This window comes from Sarcophilus harrisii, chromosome 5 (assembly GCF_902635505.1).
Source record: "Sarcophilus harrisii chromosome 5, mSarHar1.11, whole genome shotgun sequence".
Classification (NCBI taxonomy): Eukaryota; Metazoa; Chordata; class Mammalia; order Dasyuromorphia; family Dasyuridae; genus Sarcophilus; species Sarcophilus harrisii.
In genome coordinates, this window is record NC_045430.1 from 171,033,306 (window position 1) to 171,047,799 (window position 14,494).

Genomic DNA, 14,494 nt, shown 5'->3' on the forward strand with positions numbered 1-14,494 from the left:
CCATAGTGGCAAATGGTTGCCAGCCTAGTAAAACGAAGTGATCCCTTTTCAGATGAATATTTTTAAATATGCAAAATGAAATAAATAAGACTGCAAAAAATTATACTAAAATACATGGAATTTTTTTTAAGTTAACAAAATTCAATTTAAGAAATTTTATAAATGGTCATAAAAAAAATCTTTGAAATAAGTCACTTTGGAAGATCTGAAAATTTTTATCTGATTCAGTCATTCAGTCTCCATAAAAGATTTCAGAGTCCTGCTGTTGTTAAAAGCATGGTAGTTTGAGAGATCTTTTGGGAATTGAGTAACTTTCGCACTGACTTTGCTGAGTAAATATGGTAACATAATATGTAGTAGGAGAAGAGTCATATCAAAAGCCACACAGGTTGAGAAATAGTAGGCAAGTAGTAAAAAATCAGAGGTCAAAGAAGAATAAAACCATAACTATAAATATCATTCCTCAAATCAAAGGATTATCGATTTAACTTTTTAACTGTTCTCAAACTACAAATAGAGAATCTGCATGTTCCTTTTAACTATAAATCAGGTTAATTTCCCAATGAAAGAAAAATGTTCTGTGAAAGGTAACTTAACTACAAATAATTTCAATCCTTCTGTTTTCTATTAATATTTATTTTTACAACTTTTGTGAAATATTATAATTTATTTATCTCTAATTTTTGTCCATGTAACAAACTTCATGGAAATTTAATAAAAATTACACAATACATATCCACCTGAAAACTTGTACTAGCTGCCATTGTATCAGGATGATGAACTATACAGGGATTTCTTAGACATTTTCCATCCACAACCTTTTTTTCACCTAAGAAAGTTTTACACAATTCTGGTTATATATGTATACAAAATAGATATACAAATCAAACATTCACCGATAATAAATCATAATTTCAGGATCCCACACATTCATTTACAAGACCTCATAAAACCAGTTTTAGAAGTCGGGGCTTCAAGCATATCTTTTTATGCCTAAAATACAAACAAAACTTAGTTTAAAAAGGCCAAGGTGTCCCACTGCATCCAGGGCTATCTGACCTACTTCTGGCCACTGGACCCTGATGGCTCTGGAGGGGAAAGCGAGGCAGGTGACTTGGCACAGCACTGCCTCACTTAAAACCGATTTACTTGAATGTCATGGCGTCACCTCCTTGACGTCACTCCTTGACGTCATGGTCCTCTTATAGGAGGGACAAAAGAACTTCTAAAATTATCATAAAATAAACAAATGTAAAACACTGAGTGGTTAAAGGGAGGCAAACAAGGCACGCATGGAGTCATTCATCTAAAACTAGCAGATTTCTAGTAGAGATCTCCTTTATTTGTGACATCAATTGGGAACTCAAGGGTAACTCGTTCTAAGGATGCTGTAAGCATGGCTGAAGCCGGAGGTTAAGGCTCACTTGCTAGGTATTCCTGAATCACTGAAAACTGAACAGGAGAAGAGATTTATTTTGCTTTAACACAGCAAGGTCCCAGAGCAAGTATGAAGAGGCACTTATCTTGCGTCCACGTAGTCCCTCTCGCCTTTCACCTGGAACACGGCTGCCCAGCCGGGCGTCAAGGTGCATCCACAAAGTTGCCGAGCCTGGGGCCTGCTTTGTAGGCTTTCTATTGGCACCTGGGCCAGAAGCTGGGGTGGTTGGAAGTTTTTTGGAGGGTTAAGTTTAGTGAGGAGGTTGTTGGGGTGAAGAGTTATGTCAGAAAACTGCAATCCTACCACAAACGCATAAAAAAGAAGCGATTTAGCGCTACTATAATAATACTTTGGTGTGCCTCTCATGCAGCGTTGCATTTCAAGCTTTTGGTGATTCCACCCAAATATCATCACCAAGATCACACAGGATCAGACGTGAAGTCAGGAAAACTTATCCGGTCTCTGACGCGTGGCCACGAGCAGATTACTTAACCTTGCAGGGCCCGCAACAACTTTATCAGAATTTAAATCTGACGGAGGGAGACTCCGTACCAGGAGTTCCTTACACAAATCTGGACAAAAATAATAAATTTTCTTTGTAATTTTCACAGCAGAGAGGAGTCCTCATTCTTTTCAATATTTATAAAGTCACTTATAGGAGAGGCAGATATATGCCATGAATAAGGAACTGGATTTGAGGAGACCTGGGTTTGCGAACTATTTTATACTCGTTGTATAACCCCGGGCAAATCCCTTAACCTCTCAAAGCCCTAGGCAATTCTCTAAAACTTTAAATTGCCCTTTAAGTGCCGATCCACTTTGGCGAAGGGAATTTTCTAATTTTTTAAAATCACGGATCTGCAAGAACGGTTTTCCCCCACTCCCTCTGGCATTATAAAGTCACTTTGAAATGAAGATTGTAATTTTAGTAATAGCCAAGCTTTGGAATTTTGTTGAACAAATGCCCTTAATTAGAAGTCCCTTAATGAGAACCTAGATTGAAAACACATCAAACTGTCCAGTGAAACTGTCAGTGAAAACATAGGGGACCTAAAACGGCTCTCCCCAGATTATTGTCAACAAAGGAAGGTCATTTTCACACACACACACCCTTAAGACGACATTTAAAAAGCCTTTCCTGTTGTGATAGCAGGGGTGTTTAGTTCTCAAAATAAAAATGTCTGCCTCACATTTGAGAACAAACTCAGAACTCCGTTCCCCTTCTCTTAATATGTATTTTCTCATTCTGTTCGATAGATGAGTAAGTATAGTGTCTTTACTAGTAGATTGAGTTAAATATGGCATTGGTCATTATGTCAATAATCCTTCAACACACCCCGGTTTCAAGACTTCCAACCACCACTGATGAGACATTCTTTGTGTTCAAATGTCTGGCTGACGTCTGATGCTTAAAACAGCCTATGCTTTCACCCCTCTCTGCATTGTCATAACCCTGTATCACTACTCTTAAAAGGATATCGCAACCACTCAGAACCAGTTGCTGACCAAAGAAGCCAGACAGCTTGCCTGCCAGCCTGCCTGCCCGTGTCCCTGCCTGTTTCTGGCTTCTTGTATGCCCGATTCTTCCACCTTTTTATTGATCTGACAAACCAGGGACCATGTCTACCTTTGGCTACAGAAGAGAACTGAGCAAATATGAATCCATCGATGAGGATGAGCTCCTGGCTTCACTGACAGCTGAGGAGCTCAAAGAGCTGGAGAGGGAGCTGGAAGATATTGAACCCAATAGGAACCTACCAGTGGGACTAAGGCAAAAGAGCCTGACAGAAAAAACCCCTACGGGGACATTCAGCAGAGAGGCTCTGATGGCCTACTGGGAGAAAGAGACCAAAAAGCTTCTGGAGAAAGAGAGGCTAGGGGAGTGTGATAAGGTAGGAGCTCACAGCATTCACTCTCCACTATACTTTTTTTTTCTCTTCAAACTCTTCCATTTATATCAGTTCTTTCCTTGTCACCTTATGTTTCTCAGAGACTGGAAAATCTTTTAGATTGAAACAAGGATGTAATCTGTTCAGTTCCTGAAAGAATCAAGACAGCGATTCTGTTCCTTATATTAAAAAAACTAGTTTGAGTTGGAAAAAGTAATATTCTACTAAGTCATGTTAAGATTTTTTTTATACTCTAGCCATAGAATTATAAGCCCTTAATATAGCATTATTCACATCAGGAAATGCTCTTTGTGAGTCTTAATTGAATAGCTTCTTCAGATGAAGAGATAATAATGGTAGTCATATGGCAATTTTTTTTTTCTCAGACATTGCCTGAGAACCCGGGAATATGTTCATTATTTACAAGGCAAAGGACTGAGGATAGTTCTAACCAGTATACTTGAATTACAAGGTGGTAAAACAGGCCTTTACAAGCAAGACCAGAGGGACATGTTCATGGGAAAATAGGAGGGGCAATAACTACAGGGAGCATATAGAAATGACTCTTGAATATGTAGACAAGCATGGGTTAGGCAGCAAGCTGTATTGGAAAGGGTATCTTGGTTTTTGTCCTGAGTCTGTTTAACCAACTGTCAAATCTTGGGTAAGTCATTTAATGAAGTTTATCAACATTTCAATGTCCTCACTTGGAAGATGAAAGGGCTAGCTAGGCAAGGTAATCCCCAGTGCTATCCCACTCTATGTTTCCTACTGGAAAAGAGCTCAGTCAGAGTGATATAAAAACCAAATGACTTGGAGCCAACAGTCAGCCCGCCAGTGTACTAATAGAGTGACTGTTAGATAATATCCACATTTGGGTGTACTGAATAAATGAGAAGATATGCACAAGGCACATCTGTTGCAATACATCAAGAGGCTGTTGAGAATTCAACCATGGCAGTACTGGCTTAGCCTAAGGCCCTTCTGGCTTCTGGCAGGGTAAGGGTGAGGCTGGCACGCTCTGCTCTAAGACCACTCCCAGAACTTCAGCATGCAAATAAATAGCCAAAGAATGTAAACTCCTTAGGAAGAGACTGGAAAGAACAGGCAAGTGTTAGGGCTATCTTTCCTGATATATAGCTGATTGCCATCATGGTTTTGGTGGAGCCAGTGGCTTTTAGGGCATCTGCATCATGTAGTACAGAGAGCATCAGGCCTGAAGTCAGAAAGATCTGAGTTTAAAGTCAGCCTCAGAAATTACTAGCTACGTGACCCTGGGCAAGACACAATCCCTATTTGCCTTAGTTTCTCATCTGTAATAATAATAATAATAATAATAATAGACACATTGGGAAAGGAAATGGCAAATCACTCCAATATCTTTGCCAAGAAAACTCCATGGGCAAATAAATGTTCATGGGTCATGTAGAGTTGGTCACACTAAACAACAATAACAAGTAGCTTTAGCTTAATTGGGCAGCAGTGTGCTCATAAGACTACCACAGTCAGAGCTTTGATTCCTGTCTGAGCCTGTGTGCTCTACTCCAATTGCTTTTCAAACTCTAGCCAGCTGATTCCTTCGCCAGAGAGGGCTAGAGAAGTGGGTGTGTGTATGCAAATTCATCCCCAACACCAGAAAAAAACCCCATCAAATTTAATAGTCAAAGGACTATTGGTATGTCTGTCATCACATGTGAAAAACAGCCAAAGTGCTGGGAGGGAAGAGGAGATGGTGACCTTAGTTATCAGACAAGTATGTTCTTTGAAGCATTAGGAATTAACAGATCTGAAGAGGAAAGTCCTTTGGTAGCTATATCAACAGTGACAAGCAACAATAGCTGGTCAGCCTCTAAGTATAGTACATCACACTTACTTAGGGACAGTTACAGAGTGCATTGACCCTACTGACTGAGGATACCCTGACATGAAACTGAATTAACTCTTTAGGACAAAGATGGACAACCTATGGCACTAGTAGTCTGCCAGACTATATATTTCTGTATACAAGAAATGGTATACACTGGCTGGGTACCAGGCTGGGTACCAGTGGAAAAAGACAGTTTTGCTGTGTAGTCTTACTTTCTGTGATCTGTACCTCCTTTCCATTTTCCTAGTATCTTCCCTCTCTTGGGTTGCCCCTTTCTTAGTCCTATCCTTTATCAGTCCTGTTCTAAATTGATTGTCAACCATTCTGTGCAAAGAGGGCCTAGTTATAACTGGTCAGTTTTGAATAGAACAATAATAACTTAAGGATTTTTAAAGGCCTTCACCTTCAGAGTCCAAAGGAATAAAGCTATAATGATGAAACAAGAAGTAGTTGAGTTGATATTGTGGATGTGAAAAAGAGGGAATCTACTAATAGAAGTTAGAAGCAACCCTTTCCCCAGACTATCACTAGTATAAAATGCCTCCTTATACGTATAATCTATAAACATTCTTTGACAAACATAACAATATGAGAAAAAGAAATCCGAAAATAAATATCTATCTAAACTAGGACACTATGCCAAATCATTTCCCATATAAATCATAGAGGAAATGAGAACTAAAAAGGATAGCAAATGGTAATGGAGGGATTTGGAAGGTAGAGACAGTACATCTATGGGATTTGGGGACAAATAAAAGAACAGGCAATAAAAAAGGATACCTCCACATAGAAAAACAATGTCTCTTACTGTCGTGTGGGACATGGAAAGTAATTGTTGAAGTGATTGAAGATATAATGAATACATACTCTAGAAAAGGAGAGTAGATTAATTTAAGAATATCAAATATATTTGAGATAAAAGACTTTTGCAAACAAGAAAGAATGAGGTTAAGATTTGGTATATTCAAAGTCCTCTCATAGTTGATTCATCTAATTCAATTCAACAATTTAACTGGCATCAGTTGTACCTAGTTTTTTTCAGAACACTGTGTTGGTGTGTTCTGAAGAGTAGTGAAAAGTAAAAATGAGACCTGGGTCATTCTTCAAGTAACTTATAGTCTAGGATGGATGAGAGAATACTCACAGAGAACTGTTAGAGATAATATTTCCAGGTGAATGAACTCTTGGGAGGAAAAATAGATACCATTTTAGAGAGTGTGATAAGAATATTACTAATTGTTATATAAAGAATTAAGTACTATGCTCATTTTCAAATGAGAAAAATGAGTCATAGACGAAGTGTCTTGCCAGCAGTCACCTACCTAAGTCCTGGGCCAGGGTGCAAACCTGGTAATCAATCTGAATACAATGCTCTTTCCATTACACCATACTGCCACTTTAAAGCTTCTAAAGGAGATGGATATTAAGTTGGGCTTTCAAAACTGGGTAGGAATTTAGCAGTCGAGGAGGGGCAGGCAGGACATTCCAGGCATAGAGAACAGCTTGAACTTGATACAATTTAAATAGCTCAGGGCTATCAGGCAGGCATAGTGACTTATTCTGCCATTTTTCTTCTATGTTCTCTACTGTTCCCAGCCTTTTGTCAGCCCTTGACAAGTACCAAGTAACAGTCATCTCCCTTAAATGATCTTCAACTCTGCTGAATGAGCTACAAAATGATTCAGTATAAAAGTTAACTGCATTATTTTTTTTCTTGTATGATTATCCAGGTTTTAATTTATTCTCACCATTAAGGCTACTCTTATTCTATTATTTCTCTTGGAAGTGTTTGTTTATATAGGGCAAATTCTGCTTACCTTTAGACCTCACTGCCCAGGACATTACTGCTAAAAATGGATGCAGACAGATTCTTTTCCTGACCCTGCCCATTGTTAGTGATACTCTCAAGCATAGCATCTTTGCCTCCTATCAGCCATGAAACTGGAGCCAAGGTAGTGAGGAAATTAGTTGTTAGCATATATATTATATCTCTGGTCCAATTTGGATGAAGTTTAAAGATGTGTGTGTATCTTAATAGGTCAACTGACAAATATACATATAAGGGATTAATTATATTTTTTTCTAGGAAAATATATTCTTATACTAATCTTAAAACAAGTCTGACATCTATCCTTGGTCATTTCTGCACGTACCTAAGACCAATATTGTCAATAGATTAACCTAATAAATGGCATCTTATAGAAGATTTTAAGTGGGGACAGCCAAAATGAAGCTGGGAAATGGGTGCAGAATTCCAGATGTCCTTTACTAATTCATCTATATCTTGGTTTCTGCTACTCTTAAAATTGCTGCCTTCACAATAGCCTCACTTTCACCTGGAATTCTCATTTCTAACTCTGCCCTACCTAAAGCCTATACTATAACTTAGTAAATGTCAGACTATGGGCCAAGTGATAGAACTACAGTGAAGATCACAGTGTTTTAATGTCCCCCATACTCTGATCTAATCCTTGCCATAGAAATCAAATCAACAGTAGTTGCACAAAGTTAACAAATCATTGGCTCCACAAGTATAGAATCACAGAATCATGGGAGTTAAGAAGGGACCTTTGAGAACATTTAGGCCAATTTCTTCTTTTAGAAATGAAAGAATTGACTCGGTGTCCTCTCCACTTGAATAAATGATAGAAAGATTTATTAAGTACTTACTATCTCACAGTCCTGTGATAAATAATTGGGGTAAAAATAAAAAAATAAGTCAGGCCATGCTCTCAATGAGGATGCATCCAAATGGAGAGACAAAACAAAGTTTCATCTATAAGTCTCATAGTCCTTAGTAAGGGCCAGTAATACTTTAGAGTATAACAGTAAAGCAAGTGGCAAGTCCTCTTATTTAAAGTCATTTTTACTAATAAAATCATATCAGTTCCTAATGTTGAACTATTTGACAGAACTGGAAAATGCCTTAGAGATTACCTAATCTACTCCCTTATTTTAGAAGGGAGAAAAATTAATTTGTAAAAGACAGAGCCAGAATGAAAACCCCAATCCCAGTGTCCAACCTCCTAAGGCTATATTTATATATGTGTGTACACACACATCCATATATACATGGATATATGTATTATATGTACATATATGAGTATACATAGTATGAGTAGATATTTATGTACACATACATATAAACATATATTGTATCATTTCCCTTAAGTAAATTTTAAAATGTTTTTCTTGTTTAGTTCTCTTTTTTACTGATTTGTTTTCTATTTGTTAATAAAATATTCCAATGAATCTATGATCTAATCAATACAGATATTCTCTGCAATGATACAGATTGCAATCTAGCCACATCTGATTTTCCTATCTGACTTGTATCCACATTCTCCCATAAGTTAACCATAGGGAGTCTCTCCAACATGCTGAGGGTGTTGCATTGCCATGACTTCCTAAAGATACCAATGAAGCAATCTAGATTGTCCATCAGTTATCACTGGTTCTTGCCACATCACAACCCATCTTTTCCCATCACGCATGTCTTTACACTCTTTGTGCCTAAGCTTCATTTGTAATGTATTGCATATGTCCATGTCCCTCTATGTTGCTTTCCATTACTCTTTGCTGATCCTCAACTTCAATACATTGGACACCAGTATCTTATGACTCATATTACAAGACTGCTTAAAAAATATTGCTGTTAAATGCATGGTACCTTTGTTATTCTAGTAGTTACCATAATTAAATGATGGTTAAAATAAAAGTTTATTATTTTCCAAGTAACCAAGATGAATCTTTAGCAATATCTTTGACTGTGTGACAGCTGGATATCATCTTTCTCCAATTTATCTTGAATGTTGTCAGTCTTGCAAGATTTATTCTTGCATCCACCATGCTTGTATAGATTTTTCTTTTTGTTTCTGGCCTGAATTTCAATCTTTCTTGGACAATGATATTACTTGTGTCCCTAACAATAACCTGGGACCCCAGTAGAGTAGCCATCAAAATATCTACCAAACTACAATCTCTGATAGGACTGGGAATATGCTTTATTCTTCTTTATATATTGTAGTCTAGTGCTTTGCATATTATACTTAATCAGTGAATATTTGTTAATGAATCCTCTCTTGATAACTTTCTGTCCACCTTTTGTGCTTTATTCAATATCTGTATCTTGAATGTTATAGCCAACAAAATCTCTTTAATAACCCATTCCTTTCCATTCTAATCTAATGCTTGGCACAAAGAAGGTGCTTAATTAATGTTTATAAAATTGAATTGGATAGAATATTAGTCAAATTTGTTTCCCTCATAGTTAATGCCTAAAGTTTGTTCTCAAAAGATAAAAAGTAGACAGAGACTTGCATCCACAGGCAGAGGGGTGATAATGCACCATTCTTTGGGACAAAGCTCTGCCATTCTGTTTGTTATAGAAGCCTTGGTGTGCAAGAACTGTACCTGCTGCTCAGATAAGGGCAGGAAAGGTAACTCCTTTATGATTGTGAATACAATAAACCTTAAATCAGGAGAGTGTTCCCAGGAAAACATCTGATCTGGGCAGTTTAAAGAATCCAGAATGAGGACATTTTTAGAGACAAATTTAGGGAAAATTTTGGCAGATTTAAAATTTATTCCTGCTCATTTCCCTATAAAGAATTTAAGGTTTTTGAACATAGTAACTGAAAACTTTTACCAATTTGAAAAGATGGTAGCTAGAGTTCTGTGTTTGGAAACAAAAAGACCTTTGTTAAATCTTCTCTCTGACACATGCTAGTAATGTGACTAGGAGCAAGTTTCTTGGAAAAGTATGGAGAAAACATGTATTATATACCTTTATTATGAGCCCTGGCATTGTGTTAAGAGCTTCACACAGGCTAGCTCTTTTGATCCTCACAACAATCCTGCAAGATAGGTGCTGTTATTATCTCCATTTTTTACAGTTGAGAAAATTGAGGCATGCAGAGTTTAAGTGACTTGCCCACGGTCACATGGCTACTAAGTATCTGAAGCTGATTTGAATTCAAATATTTCTTATTCCTGGCTCAGCATTTTCTCCACTGTGCAACTTTGTTGCCTCCATACTTAATCCCCTAATGTCCCAGGCAAAGCTCTAAAATCACATATAGGATGCCCCAAGTCTTAGTACAATTTTAAGTTTAAATTTAAATTTTGGAAGTATAAAACTGAACTAGGACTTTGGGGAAACCTCTATACTTCTTGAATCTGTGCCTCTGGTTTGTTTCTTTGTTAATCAGCTGTTCCACATGTTGATGAAATCATAGGTCTGGATTAAAACAAAAAAAATTGCAAAAGAAAACCTCAGCATACTTTTGGATTTGAGAATTTATTTTGTCAAATATCTCCAACTTTCTGGAAATCTTTTTTCAATGATTTCCATATAGACTAATGAGAAGGAAATGCATTAGTCCTGAATACGTGGTTTTATAAAAGACAATTGAGGTAATATATTTACACACACATATAACACATGTATATGTATACATACACACATACATATGTTTAAATGAAAGGTGATTTTGCCCCAAGGACTGAGAAAAATAGAAAACAAATCACTTTTTTGAGATCATGAGTAATATTTTTTCATCTCTCAAAGTATTAATCACTATTCCAGTGACATAATATGATGAGAAAATGTAGCATGGTGAGCAAGATATTGGACTGTCTCAAGAATTACATGGTATTCATCACTTTTGAGCAAGTACTACAGACCTCAGTTTTCTAATGTCCTATGTGAAAGTTCTTTGAAAGCCATAAAATGCTATACAAATGAAGTACATTTTTATTATGAGCAATACTTTTGTTAAATAAGTCCTTTATATTGATTTTCAGATAAAATGCCCTGGTGATCAAAATCAAGTCTAGTATGTTTTCCAAACAAACTAATTAATCACTCCCTATTCTAGTGGAGTAAAAGCAACATAATATCTTTGCTACATTTTTACATCTCATTTAAACTATGGGAAAGAGAATGTTCACATTTTGATTTTAAGAGCCTTTCCAAAATTTTATCTGCAAATCTTAAAACTCAGAGTCCTTGCTACCACATCCTTTACATCATCAATATCCATTTCTTTTCTTTTTTTTTTTTTTTTTCTTGACTTATTTGCTTGTTTTGGAGAGGATTGGAAGTGTCAGTTTTTAAAGGATGGTTCAATCTGGTATATTGTAAATGAGTCAGGAGATAAGAGCCTGAGAAATGGGTTCTTGGTAAAACCCCGAGAAAAGCCCGTACATTGGATGTATCAGCACTAAAATCTTGACCATAATCCCTGTTTAAATGGTTAGTTACATAATTCAAGGCCTTCATGATTGTCTTGTCGCGTTATCACTATCAACTGAATTCTGAGCATTTCTGAGCTGTGGACAATATGAAAAACAAAACTAATAACTACCGCTTAATCCTGATCCCTGCCTTCCTTCTTTAGGGTACAGAAGAAGACAAAGATAGCGAGGAAGAACTGATCTTTACGGAGAGCAACAGTGAAGTGTCTGAAGAGGTTTATACCGAAGAGGAGGAGGAGGAGGAAGAGGAAGAAGAGGAAGAAGAAAGTGATGAAGAAGAGGAAGCAGAAAGGAAGCCTGAGGTCCCGGAGATCCGTCAGGGAACTCCGAATTGCGTACAGGGCCGTTCCGATAGCCCTAAGCCAAAGACATTTAAGAGTCAAATAGAAAACATAAATCTAACGAACGGCCACAGTGGCAGAAACACGGAGTCTCCTACTGCCATCCACCCTTGCGGCAATCCTACTGTTATCGAGGACATTTTGGAGAGGGTGAAGAACAACGACCCGGACACCACCGAGATCAACCTGAACAACATCGAGAACATCACGACGCCGAATCTGACCCGCTTGGCCGAAGCGCTCAGGGACAACACGGCGGTGAAAACCTTAAGCCTGGCCAATACGCGCGCCGACGACGCTGCCGCCATCGCCATCGCCGAGATGCTGAAGGTCAACCAGCACATCACCAGCGTCAACATCGAGTCCAACTTCGTCACCGGGAAGGGGATCCTGGCCATCATGCGGGCGCTCCAGCACAACACGGTTCTGACGGAGCTGCGCTTCCACAACCAGAGACACATCATGGGCAGCCAGGTGGAAATGGAGATCGTCAAGCTGCTGAAGGAGAACACCACGCTGGTGAGGCTGGGCTATCACTTTGAACTTGCTGGACCAAGGATGAGCATGACGAGCATTCTGACGAGAAATATGGACAAACAGAGGCAGAAACGGATGCAGGAGCAAAAGCAACAAGAGGGCTATGACGGAGGATCCAACTTCAGAGTCAAAGTCTGGCAGAGGGGAACTCCCGGATCTTCTCCTTATGCGTCCCCTAGACATTCTCCTTGGTCATCTCCAAAACTGCCTAAGAAAGTCCAGTCAGTGAGAAGTCGACCCGCATCTCCCGCGGCCCCATCTCCTCCTCCTCCTCCTCCTCCGCCACCGCCACCTCCTCCTCCTCCTCCTCACGTGTCACTGCTACCTCCTCCCCCACCACCGCCCCCACCTCCTCTGCCAGAGAAAAAGCTAATAACCCGAAATATTGCAGAAGTCATCAAACAACAGGAGAATGCCCAAAGAGCACTGCAAAATGGACAGAAAAAGAAAAAAGGGAAAAAGTTAAAGAAACAACCCAACAATATATTGAAGGAGATAAAAAATTCATTAAGGTCAGTTCAGGAAAAGAAAGCAGAAGAAAGTTCCCGACCCTCCACCCCACAGAGATCAGCTCATGACAACCTCATGGAGGAGATTCGGGGAAGCAGTATAAGACAGTTAAGGCGGGTAAGTAACCTGAGGTCGGCACTGGGGCACAAAATTAGCAGATGAGTTGTATTCAATTGCATGACGGTACCAAAGTCACTTCCCAAAATACTTTTTAATATTCTAAATATTTTAGTATGCAAAAAACAAATATACCAGCTGGATACTAAGAACATAGGACACCACTGAGCACATTTCCAGTTGGGAAATGTGCCTATTGCTTGTTCACTCAGAGAGCTCCAATTTTTCCCCAAAACCACTGTTTTAAGAAAATCCATTATGTAAAAATGCTTACTTCCTAAATAGATAAATCAAAGTAATAATTAGCTTTTTGAAATCATTCGTCCTTTCACAAAAATAATCCTTTCAAAAATCAGTATTGTAAATTATATGATTCAGTGTCCAAAAAAAGCTGAAATAGCCCACAATTTTTCAGTAGCATCATTATTATAGACAGGGAGGTTTGTCTGTATGTTGATCACAGAATACCTATACATCTTTACATTAAATGATAGCCTTTTATTAGGAGTATGCTATTTTAATGAGAACAACAATCCCCTGTTTTGTAGGTGGAAGTACCAGAGGCTCTTCGATAGAATAAGGAATAGAGAAGAATCCAAGCATTACTTCACAAAGAGGATGCCGAATTGTTCAATGGTATTCAATAGACTGAATTGTGCAGTGTTTCCCAAATACACTCATCAATTTGAAACATCCTTTTCCACCCTAAATAACAGCACCAAAATATCATCCCAAATAGAGTTTTAAGAAATAGGCATCATTCTGTTGTAAATATGAAAATAAATGTCTTTTTTATTTAATAATATTTTTATTGGCAAGTAGCAATTTATTTTAAAATTATCTTAAGTATTTACTTGTACATCTCTGGATATGTTAATTGTCCTTAACTGCACTAGATTCTCAGCCTGTGTTGAGGTTTTAGGACCTTTTCCCTTAATAAAATTAGTTTAAAGTTTTGGGGTTTTTTTTCCTTTTTAAAACAAGATAGTCTTTGTCATGGTTTTCTATGAATTATACAAAGATTTTTTAGATGAATGTAACACTGTTGAACATTAAAAAGATTCATTTTTACCTAAACAAGGGCTTGGATCCTGACATACATTAACACCTTCCCTTTTCCCCTGTATTGTCTCAAGGCCTGCAAGGTTTTCAATCCTTTCACCAATGTTTCTTTTATATTGGGGTTGAAACTTAGATATCTTTGATAACAAAGCTAGTGTCAGGAAAGGGCAAAGAGTTTCTGGTGCCTCTCTCTGCATCAGGGTTTTATTTCTCAACTCTATAAATCTAAAACTTTGTCCCACTTATCTTGGGGGAATCATAAAATCATACTATTCAGAACTGGAAAAGGTATTGAGGATCATTGTGACAAATCACTTCACTGATAAGGAAATTGAATGCCAGATAGGTAAAAATGCCTTACCCAATGTCACTTAATAATAATAACAACTAATATTTATATAGTGATTATCATGTGCCAGGTCTTCTATTAAATGATCCACAAATATTATGTCATCATTTGAGCCTCACAACCATC

General features: G+C 37.8%; 1 protein-coding gene across 1 annotated transcript; it reads left to right on the forward strand.

The window, feature by feature from the left end:
* Window positions 1-2,897: 2,897 nt before the first annotated feature.
* Window positions 2,898-13,913, forward strand: LMOD2 (leiomodin 2). The gene is made up of 3 exons (XM_003771568.2): window positions 2,898-3,330; window positions 11,596-12,957; window positions 13,506-13,913. Exons 1-3 carry the CDS (start codon window positions 3,058-3,060, stop codon window positions 13,530-13,532), a joined length of 1,662 nt encoding a protein of 553 aa, XP_003771616.1. The 5' UTR covers window positions 2,898-3,057; the 3' UTR covers window positions 13,533-13,913.
* Window positions 13,914-14,494: the final 581 nt, after the last annotated feature.